This window comes from Dinoponera quadriceps, unplaced genomic scaffold, assembly GCF_001313825.1.
Source record: "Dinoponera quadriceps isolate SergipeBrazil2010 unplaced genomic scaffold, ASM131382v1 scaffold2305, whole genome shotgun sequence".
In the NCBI taxonomy this organism is placed as follows: domain Eukaryota; kingdom Metazoa; phylum Arthropoda; class Insecta; order Hymenoptera; family Formicidae; genus Dinoponera; species Dinoponera quadriceps.
In genome coordinates this window covers 582319-601725 of record NW_014556411.1, presented here as the reverse complement: position 1 = coordinate 601725, position 19407 = coordinate 582319, and the positions used below count along the sequence as shown (strand labels likewise).

At 43.5% G+C, this 19407-nt stretch overlaps 1 protein-coding gene across 2 annotated transcripts in view; it reads left to right on the top strand.

Moving 5' to 3' along the window:
- The window catches only part of LOC106747346 (serine-rich adhesin for platelets), a 50018-nt gene extending 33142 nt beyond the window's left edge, over positions 1 to 16876 (top strand). For both annotated transcript variants that reach the window (XM_014624774.1, XM_014624775.1), the window contains 6 exons: positions 8435 to 8673; positions 11696 to 11824; positions 11916 to 12023; positions 12306 to 12566; positions 12932 to 13190; positions 14236 to 16876. In XM_014624774.1, the coding sequence (XP_014480260.1) occupies positions 8435 to 8673; positions 11696 to 11824; positions 11916 to 12023; positions 12306 to 12566; positions 12932 to 13190; positions 14236 to 15296 (2057 nt within the window). In that variant the 3' untranslated portion in view covers positions 15297 to 16876. The remainder of the gene's footprint in view (positions 1 to 8434; positions 8674 to 11695; positions 11825 to 11915; positions 12024 to 12305; positions 12567 to 12931; positions 13191 to 14235) is intronic.
- The last annotated feature ends 2531 nt before the right edge of the window (positions 16877 to 19407 follow it).

Below are 19407 nucleotides of genomic sequence, written 5' to 3'. Positions count from 1 at the left end.
CTCGTTTTGCAGCCATTGCCGGGACCGTCGGCATGCAGCAGCAATAGCAGCGGCACACCGGCATCAGCAGCATCTCGTCGCTTCTATTCCCGGAGCCGAGCAAACAGACGCAGCGAGCTTCTTCTGCTCGCCATCACGCCTCCTCCTCGCCGTCTCCGTTCTGTTCTCGTTCTTGCGTGCTCCTCCCGGTGTATACAGAAATAACCCGGCGCGATTACGGCCGATCTGATGCGCTGATGCTGTTCGCCGTCCGATAAGATAATCACTGGTCACGTCTTCGATTTCCTAGGAGAGGTCTCCCTCGCGTCTTTCCGCCTTGCTTTTCTCTCTTTTCCGACGGATTTCCTCGCGGCAGATTTCCGTCCGCCTGTCGATTTTCACCGTTAACGCGTCCTCTTCCCCTCGTGAACCACGGATGCCATTTAGCCGCTTCGAGAGCGGGCGAATCTCTTTCCATTTCGAGTAATTCATCAATGACACGCCATGCGAAAGGCGAAGAATCTTGGTCGGCTTAACGGCGCCGACAGAATTGTGATTTTTGCCAGATCGCCTGTCTATCAATCCGTACGAGGCTGTTAGCTTCATTCGGAGCAGTCGTCGTGTTGTTCCGTCGGGCGAATTACTGTGGAAGTTATCTCGAGATATGCGAGGATGCTCGCAGTTACACCGCGGGATTAGATGTTAAATATAGCCGACGTAATGAGAATCATAATCTCGGCACCACGTCAGAGTGGTCGATACCACTCCAGCGACGTGTCGTTTCTCTCGGCATGAGCAGCGGTTTTGGGAATAGCGCTCATCATCTTTATCGTCCGTCGTCAACATCATCATCGGCGGCGTCCTCAAGCCGGGGCAACGTCGGCGAGAGCAGAGCAAGAAACTCCAGAATCCGTTTCGTCTCTTCTTTTTCTTCCTCTTCCTCTTTTTCCCGTCTCCATATAAGCTCGCCGGGCGACCGTAATACGCCAACGTGCGCGCAGCACGCGCTACCTATATTTAGCACAAATTATTGTCCCAGGCAGAATTTCTCCGCGATTATGCCAAACGATCGGCGGCGCGGGCTCGATCCGCAAGAAAATAATTACGTCCGGATATAGTGGCGCTCCAGGAGCGCACGCTCCATCGAATCCTAGATCGTGCGGATAAGGCTGCCCGGATTTCAAGGGAATTTCACGGTGATCAAGGCAAAACGGGGGGACCTACGATATTAATTAGTCTCGCGATAAGAACTGACTTTATGCGCGATTATAGGCGCAGCGAAATTGACGTTTTCTCACGGCGCCGGTGTCGTGAATAGCGACACTTGGACGTGGAGGGGAAGCACAATCGAAGTCTCGTAATTAACGTTTCGTGGGTAACGGATTCCTTCGCGTGCCTATTCGCGGAATTCTCCGGTACCCAAGAGTTCCTCGAGGAACAGTTATAACGCGCGGCTGAGTCGTGTGAATGTGTCGTTATGCTCGAAGGAAAATCCGTGAATTTCGTTTGAACGTACGCATCGGAGATCTGCCTTACGGAAAGCCGGACCTTGACCATGTTGAAATGAAGGAAACCAGAAGAGGAGGAGAAATCGTACTCGACTCCCAAAAATATGAGATTTCTTACATCGACCACCGTTATAAACTGAACACGTGAATATGATACATTCCGGCATTTGCAGCGTGGACGAAGACGAGTGTCTAAAATTGCGAAATTTCTAATTATCGTGTAAAACGAAATATTCGCGCTTTACATTTCTTTATATTTATATTTTATATTATATTATCAGGGATACATTTTTACCGATTATTTTTCCGACATTTTCAAAACTTCGATGCAATTTGACATTTGACGACAAAGTTCGAAGATTCGATAATTCGAAGTTATCCCAAATTTTGAACTGTGCCTTCCAGTTCTTGAAGCATTTGAATGTTCACACTTCTAAATCTCATTACTCGAATATAACGTGTCGAAAGTTCAGAAACTCGTAGCTTCGAATAAAATTTCTAGCTCTACATATTATACATTTAATTGCTAGATCGTATCATTTATATGACTGCCGATTAAAGAAATCGGTCACGTTACACTTCTGAGCGGCAGAAACGCCAATACGTACGAAAGTTTCGACATTTCGACAAAAGCACCACGCGACCGAAATACGAATATTACGTATAAATGATTTCCTCGCGTCACGATGATACCTCAAGATATCACGGTTCTATCATTATCGACTCATGTCGCGCGCATCGTGTGCCATCGCAACGCAGGTGCAGGTAACACGCGATCGAATCGGCACGATTCTCGCCTAGTCATGGAAAATCCCATAAATTTCTCCTGCGGGCGTAGGGGCCTCGTGCTTGGTGGCGGCGCGGGCGACGGGCGCACGCTTTTGTCGCTCGAATGATAGTGAAATCGTTAATGGCGCGTCATGTGTTGTACGATCGCGGGGATCGGCGCGCACGTGCGCGGATAATGCACGCGCGCCTCGGACATGCCGATTTTCTCCTTGGCAGACACGGTCTATTGACATCCAGCGTGCATCCGCGCACGCCGAGTGCTTTAAAGTCGCTCGCCTCTAATTACGCGGAATATTTCCTAATCAGTGCATTTTCACCGGCGCCAAGTCTGGCGACCAAACAGCTCGCCGGCTACGCCTTCCACATACTCATCCACCGCCGGCTACTGTCGGCACGACAGAAAGTACCATTATTCATACTACGAGAGAGGCTTATTATTACGGGCGGAGAGTTTCACTGCGCGCGTCTCCCCGATAAAATTCCAGGATTCACCGGTCCGGTTTTTCACACTGCTCCGTCGATCTGCGATCACGATGTTGTTCTCGCGCGTTCGATCCTCCCTTCCATTCCTCCTCGTCATTAAGTTAACGTGACAATTCATATTCCCGATCGCGCATTTCCGCTCGACGTCTCTCGTGCGAGTATCATTGTTGTTCAAAGCGATTTACACCGCGGAGACGAGCGGATAATGAGCTTGCTCCTCCCACTCTCGATAGAAAACTCGAGACGCCGAGAGTTATGGCGTCTCGAGAGTGTCCCAACAGTCGAGATCGCGCGACACTTTTACGCGGCACATCCGCATTCATGGGTTCTGCGTTGTAGACTATGCTTAAGGAGTTACGAACCGGACACGGGGGACTGGTTCTCTCTCTCCGAAGGATGCTTTTCAGCATGTTCATGGCGCGCTCGGGGGAACTCGGTTTATTTTTTACTTTCATGGCGACCTTGCCGGCCGAGCAAGGATCCCCGCGTTTGTTGACCCCTGCCGGGCATCCTTCTTCGCTGATCCGTTGTACCATCGAGGCAGGCCGTACCTTACTTTACTCATCCCCATCCCGCAAACCGACGGTCCCGGCAGGTAAACATCCTCTCGGGAACGGACGGGGCCGCTTCTTCTCCGTCGTCGGTGTCGTTTTGCTCGATGAGCCCCGCGAAACTCGACTGCGCCTCGCTGCAATTTTCTGGAATCCTGCCGCCGCGTAATCGTTTCTCAAAAGCGAATCGCTCGTTTCGCTCCGAGGTGCAATTCTATGTCGTAATTCCCATCCGTTCGCCACGCGCGGCTTTAAATCGATAAAGAGAGCTTTCGAAATCAGGAAAATCGGCCGTTCTGCGTGTCCTTCAAGATACCGCGCATAAATGATTATATCAGGTGTATCGCAATTTTTTCGTTTTCATTTCCGATTATCCACGCTGGAGCTGTTGCGAAGTTTCGGCGACGATTCTCGTTTAATTATTCCTACATTGGTCGCTCCTTGGGAATCTTAGAAAATCAAACGCATACGTGTATTTAAATACAGTTCTTGACTATCTCGATATTTCTTGCAAGTTTCTTTCCTTTCTTACCTTTTTATACTTTGCACTTTTATGCTCCACAACTGCATCGGCTATCTATTTATATCAGCCGAAGCGCGAGCACTGCGAAGAAAGCTGCTCGCTAATCCAGATTTAACGATCGCGGATTCAGAACTCGTTACGTGCGCATTGAGTTTTACGTTGAATATCGCAGCTACTCCCCGTGATCTTCGCCGATATACGATGATTATGATTTACGAGCTATAATTTCGTGTAAACACGACGAGGTCGGGGAACTACGCGCGCTCGGTCAGGCGCTTTCTTAATTAGCATCGATTTGCTTGTGTTAACAGATACTAACGGCATTAAGTAACTCTTACCTCTCTTGCTGGATACAGCGGCGGCGCTGTGTCGCCAGATCCCGCGCGCGCCGTTCCGCCTCGACCGGTAAACTTTACACCGGCTCGCGAATTAAGCGGACGTCATCTCACGAATTCGTATGACCCGTTAAAACCCCGTGAAAGTGGATATAAATTAGCTTTATACCGGTGGACGCTTTCGAAATTTTTCTGGCGCCCAGCTGCATCGGTGGCGCCTTGTGCGCGCTTCCCCCGCGAAAATCGTAAACCCGCTAACGAAGTGTAACGCGTGAAAGTGCGCGCACACGTGGCGCAAATGAAATATTTCCGAGATAAAAATTCACGCGTTCCTCGAAAAAGGTTTGATTATGATCGGCCGATACTTTCCTCGCGTTACCTCGGACTTACGCTAGAAACTTTAATTGCCAGTGAACCGCCGCAGCGTGAACCCAAGATCCACGGATTTCCGCGAAACGCGAAAATTTCAAGCTTCGTGTTGCGTATATCGTTTTAAGAAACGGGAAGGAGAGAATGTTATTTAATAACAAACCGGATCCGACCAATCTTGTTTATTCGAGGATTAATACTAGTTAATATTAGAGGAACTTTCTGTTACTCATACAAATTTCGAGCCACATTTATCGTATATGCGAAACAATTCATGCTAATAAATAGTAAACTATAAATGATAAATAGTAAATAATAAACAGATAGATCTATTAGGAGATGCCACACGAAGAACTCGACCGTTATGACCATTCGAAGGACTACTCTTAGCAAACCGAGAATCTTTTTAATTAAACGATACACTAGCGCGCGTAAGTTCGCTTCCTAATTTCCATCTACTTTTGGATACTGTTTTACACGGTATGTCGAGCAAGGATCTTTCAACGTCCGTCCGGACGTATCTGGTCCTAGCTGCCAATAATGTATCGCGATACCGGAATGACTCACTCGATGAGTTATCGCCCGTGACTTTCAGTAGCCGCTTGCAAATTCTCCAGCTCATTGTGCGCGATGCCATGCGACCGTACAACGATATCAAGGTCGTGTAACAAACGAGGCAAATCGATTGCAAATCGACTGGATCGATTGCTCTCAGGAACGATTTTAATTCGAACGTTCCGCGCGAGTGTTTTTCAAACGTGTCGTACGCAACAAGATATATTCTTCGTTTAAAAGTCCAACACACCGACAAAACATTTAATCGTTTTCCATTTCGTATGTACGTTTTTTTATTATCTTATGGAAGATCTTATGGAAGATTTTAATTAATTGTTCGAAATTCGTCCCGTAATATCCTACTATTTCATTAAAATAGACTTCCAATTTATAAAATACATGTCCGAGAGATCAGGATAACATGAGATGCAATCCTCGAGAAGCGATACTTGTTAACAGAGAAATGACAACAATTAACATATATATTAAGTATATATCTCTCAGCGCGCATATTCAGAGGAAAAAATAGTAACATAAGTGACAAGTATATAAGTTTTGCACGCAGAATTAATATATACAGTTTAATAAACCATTTTATAGCTATTCCAGCTAAATTTGAATGGTTACAATAACTAGTTTACATTACGCTATACCAGCCAAATTTAGTTGCAACAACTATTAAATAATTTCTTAAACTGCATGCGTTAATGCTACAAAACTCGTACGCTTTACAGTTACCACGATGATACGCTTTTTCCCAAGTGCGTATATATGTGCGCTATAACAAGCTATGAGCATATACGCGAGCGTACGTCGCAAAAGAAACAAGCAGAGCGATAATTCCGCCGTAGATGAAGAATGTTAACGCTATGTGGTTAAGACATATAAATCACACAAAACACTACTATCGAGCGCACGGCTGACTGTGTGACTTTTTACCGTAAGGGTGTGTACCCGATCCAACTATCGTACGGCTGCTGAATAAAAGAGGCCTGGCGTGCCGTCATTAGTAATCCGCGTGTTTCCACTGCCGCTTCTTCTTTCATCCCGCAGACGATTTCTTCGACCGACGTCGTTGCTCGTCAGAGCGACGCCGCGAGTCATTTCGATAGCTGTTTGCGGCCGAGGCGCCGCATTTTTTTCGTATCTCGGCTCGGCTAATCTTTACACGTTCGTGCGACCCTTTTCTGCTCTTGCGATAAAAAGACATCTCGGAGAGAAATTACGATGTTCCCGTTACTTGATCGGATACCAATTGAACTGGTAGTTAGGACGCCGCGGTCGTCGTGACTTTTCAAGTGGTTTTTATTTCCGACTACGATCGTTAAAGTCACTCCCGACGGAGTTCGCGATTTACCAGCTCGATCGAAGAACGTTCTGCTGCGTTCGCGCGGGGAACGCGCAGGATAAAAGACTTCGATCGCCACGCGGCAAAAAACTTTTATATAATTGATGAAGTTTATCTGTTGACGTGAAAATGAAAAAAAAAGAGGCGAGAGAACAGGCGACTCACAGTATCGCAGTAGCGTAGCAAGAAATCTATTCAACGTCGCTTGGCACACTTCCGGATGATGCGCGGCAGTGTTCGCTAATCACAAAAGTGCGCATACGAATAATCCATTCCAAACGCTTTCACTGGAAAGATGTCGGCTCGCGGCTCACGAAAGATCTCTCGTTGAGATTCGGCGCGAACGAAACCGGACATCTGCATAATATCGTATAATTGCGGTTTAGGTGACTCCATCGCGATACCTCCGCTATGTTTTAAACATAAATTTGCTCGTGAAACACGTTATGTTGTTAACGTTTTTTCTTATCTGGCATCGACGAAGGCGACCCGCCGTTGGTTAATCAAACGCTCATCTTCCGCTTCGATTCTTCCTGGCCGCGATCGTACCGGCGCCGCGTGTTCAATATTTATGACAGGCTCGGTACAGGTGACTAGTAGCAATGATTACACAATCGTTATTTCACCGGGTAATAAACAATAGGTAACTTTTCGTGCAATTCCGATTAATTGCCCGCGACGAGGCGGACTTTCGTCTGCGAATGCGCCGGGTATCTTCCGTAACATGGTTACGCTTTTCATTTTAGCCTGTCGTTGGTCGATTCGACATAAATTCTTGTCCGCGAAGCGCATAAGCATTTACATTTGAAGATGATGTACGTCTTCTTCAAGTGGAAACGTCGACAAGCAATAACCGATAGAAATTCGATATTCGACATTCGTTACGATCGCGGTATTTTCGTCCGATAAACTTACTCCATCGCGGAGAAGAATAATTTGTTGATACAGCAAATTTTATGCTGTCGCAGCAAACTTTGTCAGTCGCTTTGAAGACACACTGAGAACAAAATATTTAAAAATTTCTTTCTGGAATATAAGGTTTATTTCTGTGAAATAAACCTTATTTTTGTGAAATAAACCTTATACTTCCCCCATAAGTAAATTTTTAAATATTTTCTCTCAGTGCAGCAAAGCGATTCGTTAAGAGCATTAATTTTGTTGCACTAATTGCCTATCGTGGAGTTATTTTGCTGAATCTACAAATTACTTTACTGTACGAACAAATTAGTAAATGTAAAAAAAACACGATTTTTGTCCTAATAACAAATTAACATGATTTAAGAACAAATCCACTCGATAGAATATTTTCTATTCCGGCAACAAAACCGTTTCTCCGCTCTAATTATGAACAGTCAGCTAATTTATTCGTGCGAAAATGACGCATGATTAAACAATGCAGATAGATACAAAACGTAATGTTTAAAACTAAAAAAATTTGGCTCACGTAAAGCACGGCTAATGAAGAAATAAACGGGATCTGTTCGAACGGCCTTTTCACTTCGGCTACGAGGAAACTATTATGCGAACGACGAGTATACATCGCGCGTCGTGTTTTGCGCGCTCAGAACTTCGTTCCGTCTCGCGTACGAGTCCAACGGCTCAGCTGAGAAGAACGTTTACGACGCGTGCGTCAGAGCTTGCACGCCGCGAAGAAAGTCGGTGAGAGACGCTGATAATTTGATAATCCGTTGCCGATTAACGAACCATGCTGATGGATTTGCTAATTAACGCGGAATCGCCGAGCATTGCAAGCGCGGACTCGCTGACTTACTGTCCTGCGATATCGATCGCGATTTACGATATCCAGGCGCGCGTATCCCGTCGAGAAAATTTTTCTCAGAGCGGGGAAAGTTCTCGCAATTAAATACACAGTTCGCCGCTAGGACGCCCGGAAGTGTTTCCCATTTTGTTTTTTCTCCTTTATCATCGATCAAGTAGCGCGGACAACGAAACGTTTTAACTTACGTCGCCGATCGACAATTCGTTTGTCTCAGGTCTGATGATGGAGTCGGAGAAGAAGATTTTCGAGATGATGAACAAAAAAGCGGCCATGTCTAAGTATTGGATGCCGCTCGTTTGGGCGACCAACATCATCAACAGGGCGAGGAAGGAGGCCCTGATCACCAGTGATCAGGTGGTGCAAACTCTCCTCGTCGAGCTCAGCGATATCCGGAAGAGGCTTGGCGCATTGATTGGTTACGATACCGTTTGCGTTCCTCTAGTCTACACTCAGGTGAGCATGTTTGTTACGCGCAGCGCGAAACCGAGTGGCGAGTTTGCGGGGATTGGATGCGTTAGCGATTCGTGCAGATTCGTCCGCGTTCTCTCTCTCTCTCCCCCTCTCCAAGCCTCGCGAAATACGTTAAAGCCGCCTCATAAATATGTATCGATGGCAGGTGCCAATAAATTTACCAACGAGTGTTGGCTGCTTGATCAATTGGATTCGATTGATTGATAAAATGCATTGAATTGGTAAACAGGGGAAATAAATCTGCGAGATAGCGATTCGTAGATGTTGCGCAATAACTTCGCGACGATCTCACGAATAACAAAAGTGAAATAATTGGTTTTATTGATGGTACTTTTTCACACACCGCATGCGAACAAAGGACAAGAGACAGAGAGAGAGAGAGAGAAAGAGAGAGAAAATGTTATTTAAACAATCTCTTCCGTTTGTCTCATTGTAGATATTGTAGAAAGAGCAATTATACGTCGATAGCGCCACTTGTCATTGGCAGATATCGAATATGTTACGTGAACGTCTTCATCGTCCCCCGGTGGATGCGTCATTATCATGCCTTGAGCGTTAGAAGCATGACGCATTATTATATAATTCTTCGTCAATTGCATCCAATGCATTATTTACTTTTTACCCGCAATTTGTAACATCGAATCGCGCTGCAGATAAATAAATAGAAAGGCTCATCAGCATCCGTATAAAACGCGCATCAACGACAAATTATTTCTAACGTTACTTGAAACGATGTCCGGTCTTCTTTCAAATCAGTCGACTTAGTATCTTATTGTCGTTCTAGCTTATTAAAAATACTAATTGCGTCCATAAACTATTTCACTGGTAATACAGAGGTTTGATCGCTGTAATTATTCATCGCGTATGACGTGAAAGTCACAGTAATTATCGTGTTACTGCTGCCGTTACATTAACACACGTTAACGTTGTCGACCGGTTAAAATTACGTGGAAGTGTGTCTCTTTAGCAATTTTCTAAATCCGCGCGTCGATGGCGTCACACGTCGAATAATCAGTCCATTTGTCACCTACGTGACAATGTCACTTATATCTTTTTCTTCGTCACGCGTGATTATGCTTTCAAACGTTTCTGCATATTCGCTCGAAGGATTCAAAATCACATGTCTAGGCCGCGTCGAAACTAAACTGGATTCATTCCCGGAAAAACGTGTTTTGCATCTCTAATTAGCTAACATGCGTTGTGCAATTGTAATTGTCCATCAACTAACTCCTCTAACCATCGGCTGCGAATGCCATTATTTTCGAGAAATGAAAGACCGCGCCGTTTCGCAAATCCGAGCGAACGTGACGCGACACGAAGCCGCTCTCGATCTCCGTTACGGCACGTTTCGTGTTTTACTATCACAGAGACTGTAAAACATTTCTCTTGTGATTTATCGTTGTGGAAAATTCATTTCACTAAATCATCTCAATACAAAGATATTAGCCTGCTGCTAATACATTAATTTTATCGCTTTCCTACAAGTCGAGAAATTACCAGGCGGTATATCTCATGATTTTACCATAATTTCGCTGTATAATTATTACAAGATGTACGACATATTTATGATACATATTAATTATACTGTTGTATAATTATTACAAGATGTACGACATATTTATGATACTCTGGATGCTCTATCGGATAATGATAATAATCAATACTTAATATTTAAAACAGAGCATCAAGAGAGGGGGGTGTCATAAAATTTGATCGATATCACTACATAATAATTATACCCCTCGCACAAGTTGTCCTTGCTTTGGGAGAACCGACAAAGCAACGATGTGTTGAACGTATTTTTTTTCTTACGTATAAATCGTAATATAAATTTCTCTTACGATGATAGCGTGATTCGACATACTCCGTGAAATCGCAAGATTACGCATAACGACCGCGGAGTATTCACCGCGTAATGATACATCAGTCGAAGATTAATACCCGTTTTGGATACGTACTCGCTGTTATTGCGCATGCCTGCATTTACACTGTAAATGTTTTTGCTCACTCGCCTCGACTGAAAATTTTAAAACGCTGCATTATTCCACGATGTCGCGTATTGTAATAATGATCGATATATCTTATCCGAATCTGCGTTTTAACGTTTTGCAATTTGTAATATTTTTTTCTCCCTAGTAACTGCAATTTTAGTATAAAATCAGTGTACAAATGAAAGTATTTAAAAGAAAGAAAGTAAAAATTCGAACCATTATTAATACATATATTTTATTTCTCTCTCTCTCTCTCTCTTTTTCTTAACCGTGTTCAACGACATATTTATATCAACACACACGTGCTGTAATGAATTAATTGAAAAAATATCCATCGGACGTTTTTGAAGTTTTTATCGACGAATGCGCGGATGCGCGGATAATGAATCGCGCAAGAAACACGGAGCCGATGTGCGTTGCATGGTCAAGGTCGACAAGAGAGTCGAACAGTAATTTTATCGCGATACGTCACGCCTTCGGGAGTGATTTCGTGCTACATCTGAGAAGTATCTCGCATTTTGGGTGAATCCGAAGAGTGCGTTCCAGGCTTTACGAACGGATTTATCCATTGGCTCTTTATGCAAGTCGCGCTATATTTTTTGCATAAACGTACCGCTTCCTGATAACCTTCGGTGAGAAAGGCGGTACTCGCGACGACCTTGATATTCGTTCATTCATTAAACCTGTTTACCTGTACTTACGCGACGGAAAGAGAAGCAGCGGAAATATCTTTGCGAAGCTCGGGACTTCCGGTAGTAGTTAATTGTTGTCTGTCACGACCACGCTTCCGTTCGCCGGAGCGACGGAGCTTTAAAACGGATTACAACCGAGCTAATTGTTCCCGTTATGTAACACGGAATTGACGAGATCTTTTCTCCAAAAAGCGACAGTTTCGTCCGCGCGAAAGAGAAAAATTCCGCTCTCTAATTGCTGCGTTTCTTCCTCCCTCTGCTTTTTTTAAATAGCGGTGATGTAACGAGAACTTGTCATGAAGCTCCCGACATGTATTTCAGGTGGTAACACTATCGTTGTATGCCTACTTTTTCTCGGCTCTGCTTGGCAGACAATTCGTCGAACATTCCGGAGGTACCGGAAAATACGAGGAGCCGGACATGTATTTTCCGTTTTTTACGACTCTACAGGTGATTAGAATAAACGATATTATCTACAAACACAGACATTGGCAGTTCTCCCGCGTAAAGTCGAAAACTGTTATCCTTTGTGTTTTTGCAGTTTTGCTTTTACGTTGGATGGCTGAAAGTTGCCGAGGTGTTGATTAATCCATTCGGCGAGGACGACGACGATATCGAGTTGAATTGGCTGATAGATAGACACATTAAGGTATGTCGTGCAATTATAATTCATAACTTTATGGCCACGTGTTTAATATTCTGTCACGTCGTTATTTATGAATTTTCTCGGAAGGTATAATGTATTGTGCGGAATATAGTAGCGTAACTCGAATTTAAAATGTTTCTATATGCAAATTAATTAAAATGTTTCTATATGCAATTTCTATATGCAAATTAATTTTTTTGCATGCACATATACACTTCGACTTTTTCATCTATCTATATGCTAATGTATTTTTTCTTATCTTGTGTCGCGTGTATCGTATGATAGGCGGGTTACATGATCGTCGACGAGATGCATGAAGAACATCCAGAATTGCTCAAAGATCAGTATTGGGACGAAGTCGTGCCCAAAGACTTACCGTACACCGTCGCTAGCGAGCAGTATCGTAAGGAAGAGCCGAAGGGCTCCGCGGAACATTACAAGGTGAAAGATAGCGACGCTCTTTACGCGAACGTAATGTTGGGCACGCAGATTCACAGTCACGTGCAGCACCGTAAAGCTCATCAGGATGACATGTATGCCGACTACGTGAGTATATGTCGATTGCTTATATAATCCTTTCTCATTTCTCATTCCTCTTTCATCCTTAAAATAAGCAGAATATGCTCCTAAAGTTTAGCCATATATCCATGAAACATCCCGTTTATTATTATTATTATTATTATATCTGTTGAATGTTACTATATACGCGTGATGTTGAAATAATTCTCCAATTTTACAGCGATTTTCGTTAACAATAAACTATGACCAGCGCTTTTAATCGTAATCATAAAAATTTACCTCTATGGAGTTTGAACGATAATTTGGAGTCAAATCTTTTCCGGCGACTCGTAATTTTCTAAATGATCACGCTTTCGCGACAATAACGACTATGAATATTTCATGCGTTTTAGGAAAGCGTCGACACTCCGTTGGTCGAGCGGAAAAAGAACGGCTGGTTTCAACGACAGATCACCCGGGTGGGCTCGGTACGCAGCTCTTCGACCACGTACAGCAGCGGTGGTGGTTTCTTCACGCGAAACCGCCACAATAGCGTGTACAGCAGCCCCGAGACCGGTCTCCCACAAACGAACAATCCAAACTTCAAAATGTCGCTCTACGATCGTCTCGTGGGACGCAAGAGCGTGCGCAGTCAGCGTATGGGTCGTCAAGGTGTGTATACACCCGTCTTCGTTGAAAAGGCATTTTCAGAAGTTTGCCGAGGTGACGCGAAGAAAGAGGAGCCCGGTAAAAAGTAAATTAGCGTTACATGGAAAACTGTCGCACACCAGGCTTGTTTGCTTTTATCTTAATGACTACACGTCAGCATTAACGATCACATTTGCTTATGCGCTTCGATAATATTTACAACCGAGTCGTTACGTAACGCAAACGTTCAAGTTATATTTGCTCTCGCATCTTGAACTTTTATCCCTGTGCCGCTCGTGCAAATTAGTTTGTTTACAAAAAAGTTTTTGCCCGACGATGGATATTTAAATAGCGTTGTGAATCGCGTTTCAACGTGCTACGGGGCCGTGCGATGCCGCTTCAAATTTACCTACGCGAGATTCAAATGATCTTATGAAACAGTTATTTTCAATCCCGCAGCTAGATATACGTGGGGATAAGAGCACAACTGTTTTGATTCTTCGGATTTAATACGAGTCATTCATTTCATTAACATGTTTCTTGCGTAGAGCGGGCGATACCAGACGAGGAATTGATTAGCCGTGAGTCATAGGCTGTGTATCGTCGAAAGAAAGTCTCGTAGAGAATCACGAGCTTTTCCTTCATCATGTTCACGTATGTGAAAGATTGCGCAACGCGCTGACCTTGCGTGACCTCAGCGATTTCCGCGATTATCTCGCCGCGTTTGACGACGAGAAAAGTCTCTCCACGGAGTAGTCCTTGTGCTTCTTTTTACCTTTTCTCCCGTCGCACGCCATCTACGACGGGGAAAGACAAACGCGTATGAAACGTATCGCATCCGCGTAATTATATCCTCGTCAGCTCGCAGCTCGAAAGATGTGTCCCCTGTGCGACGGTCTGAAAGCCATTTCCGCGCGCTGTGACGAACGGGGAAACGGTTAGGATCGTTAGTCTAATCGACAACGTCATTACCTATTTTCTACGCGCGACCTCGGGGGGATCGCGTACCGAATCCGGAAATCCAGCCGGTGCGCCGAGGCGTCACTCTAACGGCCGCTTCTAATTGCAGGCACCATGACGAAGCTGAACTCGGTGCCGGTGTCGCTGAAGAACAGGCCGCGCATACCGACTCCGGACGTGACGAAGGAGGTGGTCGACCGTGAGCAGCGGTTGGCATTGTCGGCGACGAACGCGGCGAACATCGGCGCGGGCGTGGTGGGCGTGATACCAACGAACGGTCACTATCCGACCGACCTGTCGGTGGTAGTCCTGTCGCCTATACAAGAAACCGAAGGCACACCCGCGTCCGGCAAGTCCGGCGCGGCGGCCCTCGCGCAAGCCGTGCTCTCGCCGACACTGACCAGCGCTGGCCTGATGACGCCGGTGACTTTAACGCCGGTCGCCATGGGCCACCTCACGCAGCTGGGTCTCATGAAGACGACTTCGACGACGGCCACGCACATCAATAATTCGGGCAACATCGTGCAGGCGACGTTGACCGAGGTCAACAGTAGCGAAGAGGAGGGTAGCGGAAGTGGCAGCAGCAGGAGCGGCAGTATCACCGGGCAAGAGGACCGTTCGACGCCGTTGATCGACAACACCAACAGCCCGACCGGAAGCAACGGTAGCTCGCCCACCTTCGGCGGTTACAACGATCGCTCGCCGATCCTCATGAGACCGGAGAAACTCGGCTACATGGTCACCGCCGGCGTGCCCGCGCCGAGCAGCGGCACAGCCGCGGACGCGCGAGGTAGACGATCGGCATCCTTGCCCGGGCCGCCGGTCCTGCAGCCGCGGGACGACCGGAGTATATCGTTGCCGCAATCGCCGGGATTGCAGCCGCGAGAAACTCGAACGGCCTCCGTGTCGAGTAAGCAGAACGGGCTGGTTGACGTGGACAAGCTGGCCGGCGGTCACTCGGCGGGCATCCGACCACGGACCAGTAGCTTCGGTCACGACTTGTCCAGGCCCACTCAGAGGGCACAGGACGCCTCGAGGAAAATCAGCAGCGTCTCGTGCACGAACGCGTCGCTCTCGAGCGGCTTCGGCTCGGCGTCTTCGACGTCGTCCGCGAGCGTGTCCGCAACGACCACCGTCGCGGGCAGCAAGAGGGGCGAGGTTTACGTTTGATAAAGGAAAATCGACACGCGACACGGACGGTTGAGCCGTCCCGATGATTAGGAGGTACATTTAGAAGGGTAATTTAGACGGCGCAATTCCGTCCGCGTTTCCTGAGATTCATCTCCGTCCGTTATTGTGATGTCTCGTGTAAATGCACGTGACGGTTCGCGGTATATTTTTGTAATTTCTCGCTCGTATTCGGGGGAGTAACATGATTATCCTCGAGGTAGATGCGGAAGGTAACGCGAATGTTCTTGAGAAACGCGAGAAGGATAATCCGTGCTACTCCGCTTAGCGCGTTTCTGATAATTTTACGAAACCTTTGGAATGTCCTGCGAATTTGAAACGAATGAAGGCTTGACAGGATGTTCCAAACGATTCGCTACTGAAAAGTTGCAGTGGCGTCGTGCCACGGTTTAAATATTTTGTCGTAATAACGATCAACGAAGGGACAGAATTTGTAGATCGCACGATTGTAAATAGTAATTTATGTGTTAAAGACTCTATATGACTCGTAACGATCAATCCGATGTAGGAACATATATTTAAAATGCGTATGTATTATATAATCGTTAACATTACTCGGCACGAGTGTAAGATGGTTGGGAATCTTGAAATAGTTGCATGAGAAGATAATTGGATCTTCCCGACGAAGATCACGCGGATCGCATAGCTGATCGCCGACCGATTATCGACTTACACTCGCGACGAAGGAAAAAGCTATAAGTGTAATAATAGTACGAAACAAAGTGCTTTAACAACTTAACGGGAAATCTTGGAAATGTACTTTTTGTATCGTCGTGCAATAAAATACAATACTGTAAGGATGCGTCGATTATAATGTTACAGCGCACACTAGTTGCTACACTAGTTTGTTATTAGTAACTCTTACCCGTAATGTATCGCAATCTCATTGTAAATTTATTCCTTCGCGTCATGATATTGTGATATCGTTTTCTACGGATATCTGTATGACGTTTTATGTAGATGTATCTATATAGCGCTACGTGGATCAATGATGCCGAGAGAAATCAAATCCGTTAGCTATATAATATAATTCACGTACTTTTGTACATAGTTTTACTTTCCTTTTCGACTTGCCGTTCTCCCTCCCCTCTGTCGTCTCGCTAGAAATTTTTCATACGTTTGTTTGCCATATGTTCGATCGGTGCGACACATCGATAACCTCGTACACGCATACATACTTCTTCATTTTGCCATTTTTACAGACGCATCGCGAAAAGTGATGTAAGAGGCAGTTCATGAGAGTTTAAGCGATCAGCATTTCCGATGTTTCCTCGCATGTACATTCCGACTGTTTTAATCTTATTCGATATATCTCGGGTTAGCTGAATTGATTAGCGAAACGCGAACGATATTGGAATACGCGTCGATGACCGCGGAAATATTTATCTGAGAAATCGTAGAACATATATCGGCATTAGTTTCTATTATATTCTCGATGGACGGAAAATAATTTGAGACAAAGCGCTTCTTGTATGCGCATCTCGGTGACGTTTGACGTGCAATCACGTCGTGGCTCAAGTTGTTTGTAATGACAAAGAGAGCTTCTTGTTATTACGAGTATATTAGTGCGATNATATATATATATATATATATATATATATATATATATATGTATGTATATGTATATGTATATATATGTATGTATATGTATATATATATATATATATATAACTTACAATTACTAAGCTCATATTCTTATCGAGTTAATTAATATGCTCAATGCCAATGCGCGCGTAAACATAAGCCATAAGTGACAAAGTGCTGTATGTATCGCAAACTATTGTATTATGCATGTTATCGAAAGTACTATATCATGTCATCGTATACATGTGGGTACATGTAGACATTTATTAATATTACGACAGTTACATGACAGGGACAATAATAATTCTAACAACTCGCGATTTCTTTTGCAAGGAGTTAATTATATATGAGTAAGCAAGAGTAAGATTTCGGGGATTGACGGGTCAACCAAAAATATAATGATCTTGTTTTATAACCGTAAACTAGCGAAACGGGTGTAACTTCGTTATGAAAAAATAGAATTAAATTTAATATTATTAAACATTGATATAATTATTAGATGTCGATACAAGTATAAACAGATATATGTATTTCTTTAACACGTTCGGCCTATGGTTACGATCGAAAGAACAAAATTTGCATTTTCTGTCTAATTTAACAGTTAAATCATTGTTCCAGCGATTGGTTCGGGGAGATTAGATTGATCATACAAACGCACATAGATGAAGATAATGTTTCATGGTGTGTATACTGTGTTGTGCTTCCATTAGAACGATTATCACGATGCATATGAGACGGTATTATAACCAAGCATAACTGTAGTTATATGATAGCCGATTTTTGTGTATATACGCATATATCGGTCTGTGATGAACAGAAGAAAAAATAGGAAATATTGCGTGCCTATATATAAATATCGAGATACTTATTTATATCATCGTTATATGATACGCCTTAATTGGCAATTAACCGAGAGCCTAAAAAGCGATATTATACATATATATAATTTTCATGTAATGACTGTTTTAACTCTTTACACCCGCCAATGTGAGATGTAAGGAGGACAAATCCAATTTTGTAGATACTTAATTTACAATATTTGTATATAAATACATTCCTTGTTATCTCCCGTAATCGCCTAATTATTATTAATATTATTAATATTATTATTCTTATAGTTATATGAACAATCAGAGATATATAAGCGACTTTTCTAAGTTTCTCGGTGTCCAGTCACACACATATCTAGCTATATCAAATATGTTTTCATTTCTTTCTTATCCCTTATTATCCATTATCTATGTTGGAATAAATATCTTGGAAAATATTAATAAGTTCAATTGTTTATAATCCCTTATATATATTCCAAGTCAAAATTTCGTAAAAATGTAAAATTTTCGTGGTTCCGTAAAAATTTCATTATTTGCTTTTAACATGTTACTTAGATATTGACACTACTATTCTTTTTAATATTATATTCGTGAAAAATGTTGAATATTAAAACAAACTTGAAATAAGTCTAAATATATTCAATGAAATGTTTTAAATTATCTTTAAATATCGCTGATTGATGTTATCTACAATAGGTACAGCTATCTATTAGATCCTCAAGGTATTAAGCTTAATTGAATCTACGATAGGTCGAGCATAATGTAACATTTTAATATATTACAGACATATATAGTCTGAAAGCAATTTTTATTACAATAAAGTGCACGATATTACACAATGTAATAAAATATGAAAACAATTTTTATATCAGTCAAGAATTACCTATGAATAATCAAACATTTAGAGAGAAATTTTCGTGCTTCACAACCTTTTCCTACAATGTATTCTGGCAAAAAATTAAAAAATTAATTAATTAATTTACACAATTAATATGAAAAATTTACGCAAAGTACTAATTACGTAAACCGTTATACGACGCTTTTATCGACTCGCATTGATCGCGACATTACACCCTAAAATCCTCCTCCGGTTGAAAGAATTACCGCATTCCTTTATCGTGTTATATTTTTCGACTGTATCGTCCGTATGACATGAGATACGATGCTACCTGCAAGCGCACCTGCACTTGTCCCCAGCGCCGGACGGACGGAATAATATCGGTCGCATCGGGAAGCCGGAGACCACGCCCAACTTCTTCGAATTCTCCAAAGATATTCACTCAGTGACAATTTCTCAAATCGCTTCCAGCGAGATCTTCGGGGCCTGATTATGTGTAACGTTTGCGGCACGTCCGCAACAAATAGGAGCAGCTAACGATCGCCGTTATTCGCGCCAAACCCTCAAATATGTATGAGATGATAAATATTTGTTAAGTGCAACCGATACACTGACGATCTATCGATATTCCTCGAGCGTTATTCAAGTCTGATCGTACGGTAATCCAACCAAGCCGAGCAACAAAGCAATTCTCTTTCATGAATTCCAATATTCGATTATACTTATCGGATCAGCTCGAATATACTTATCGGATTTAACGGTTATTTTGAAGATTTCGGAATGTTTTTCCATGCAAAAAATCAAAGATCAAATGTACGTCGATCGTGTAATTATTGATCGT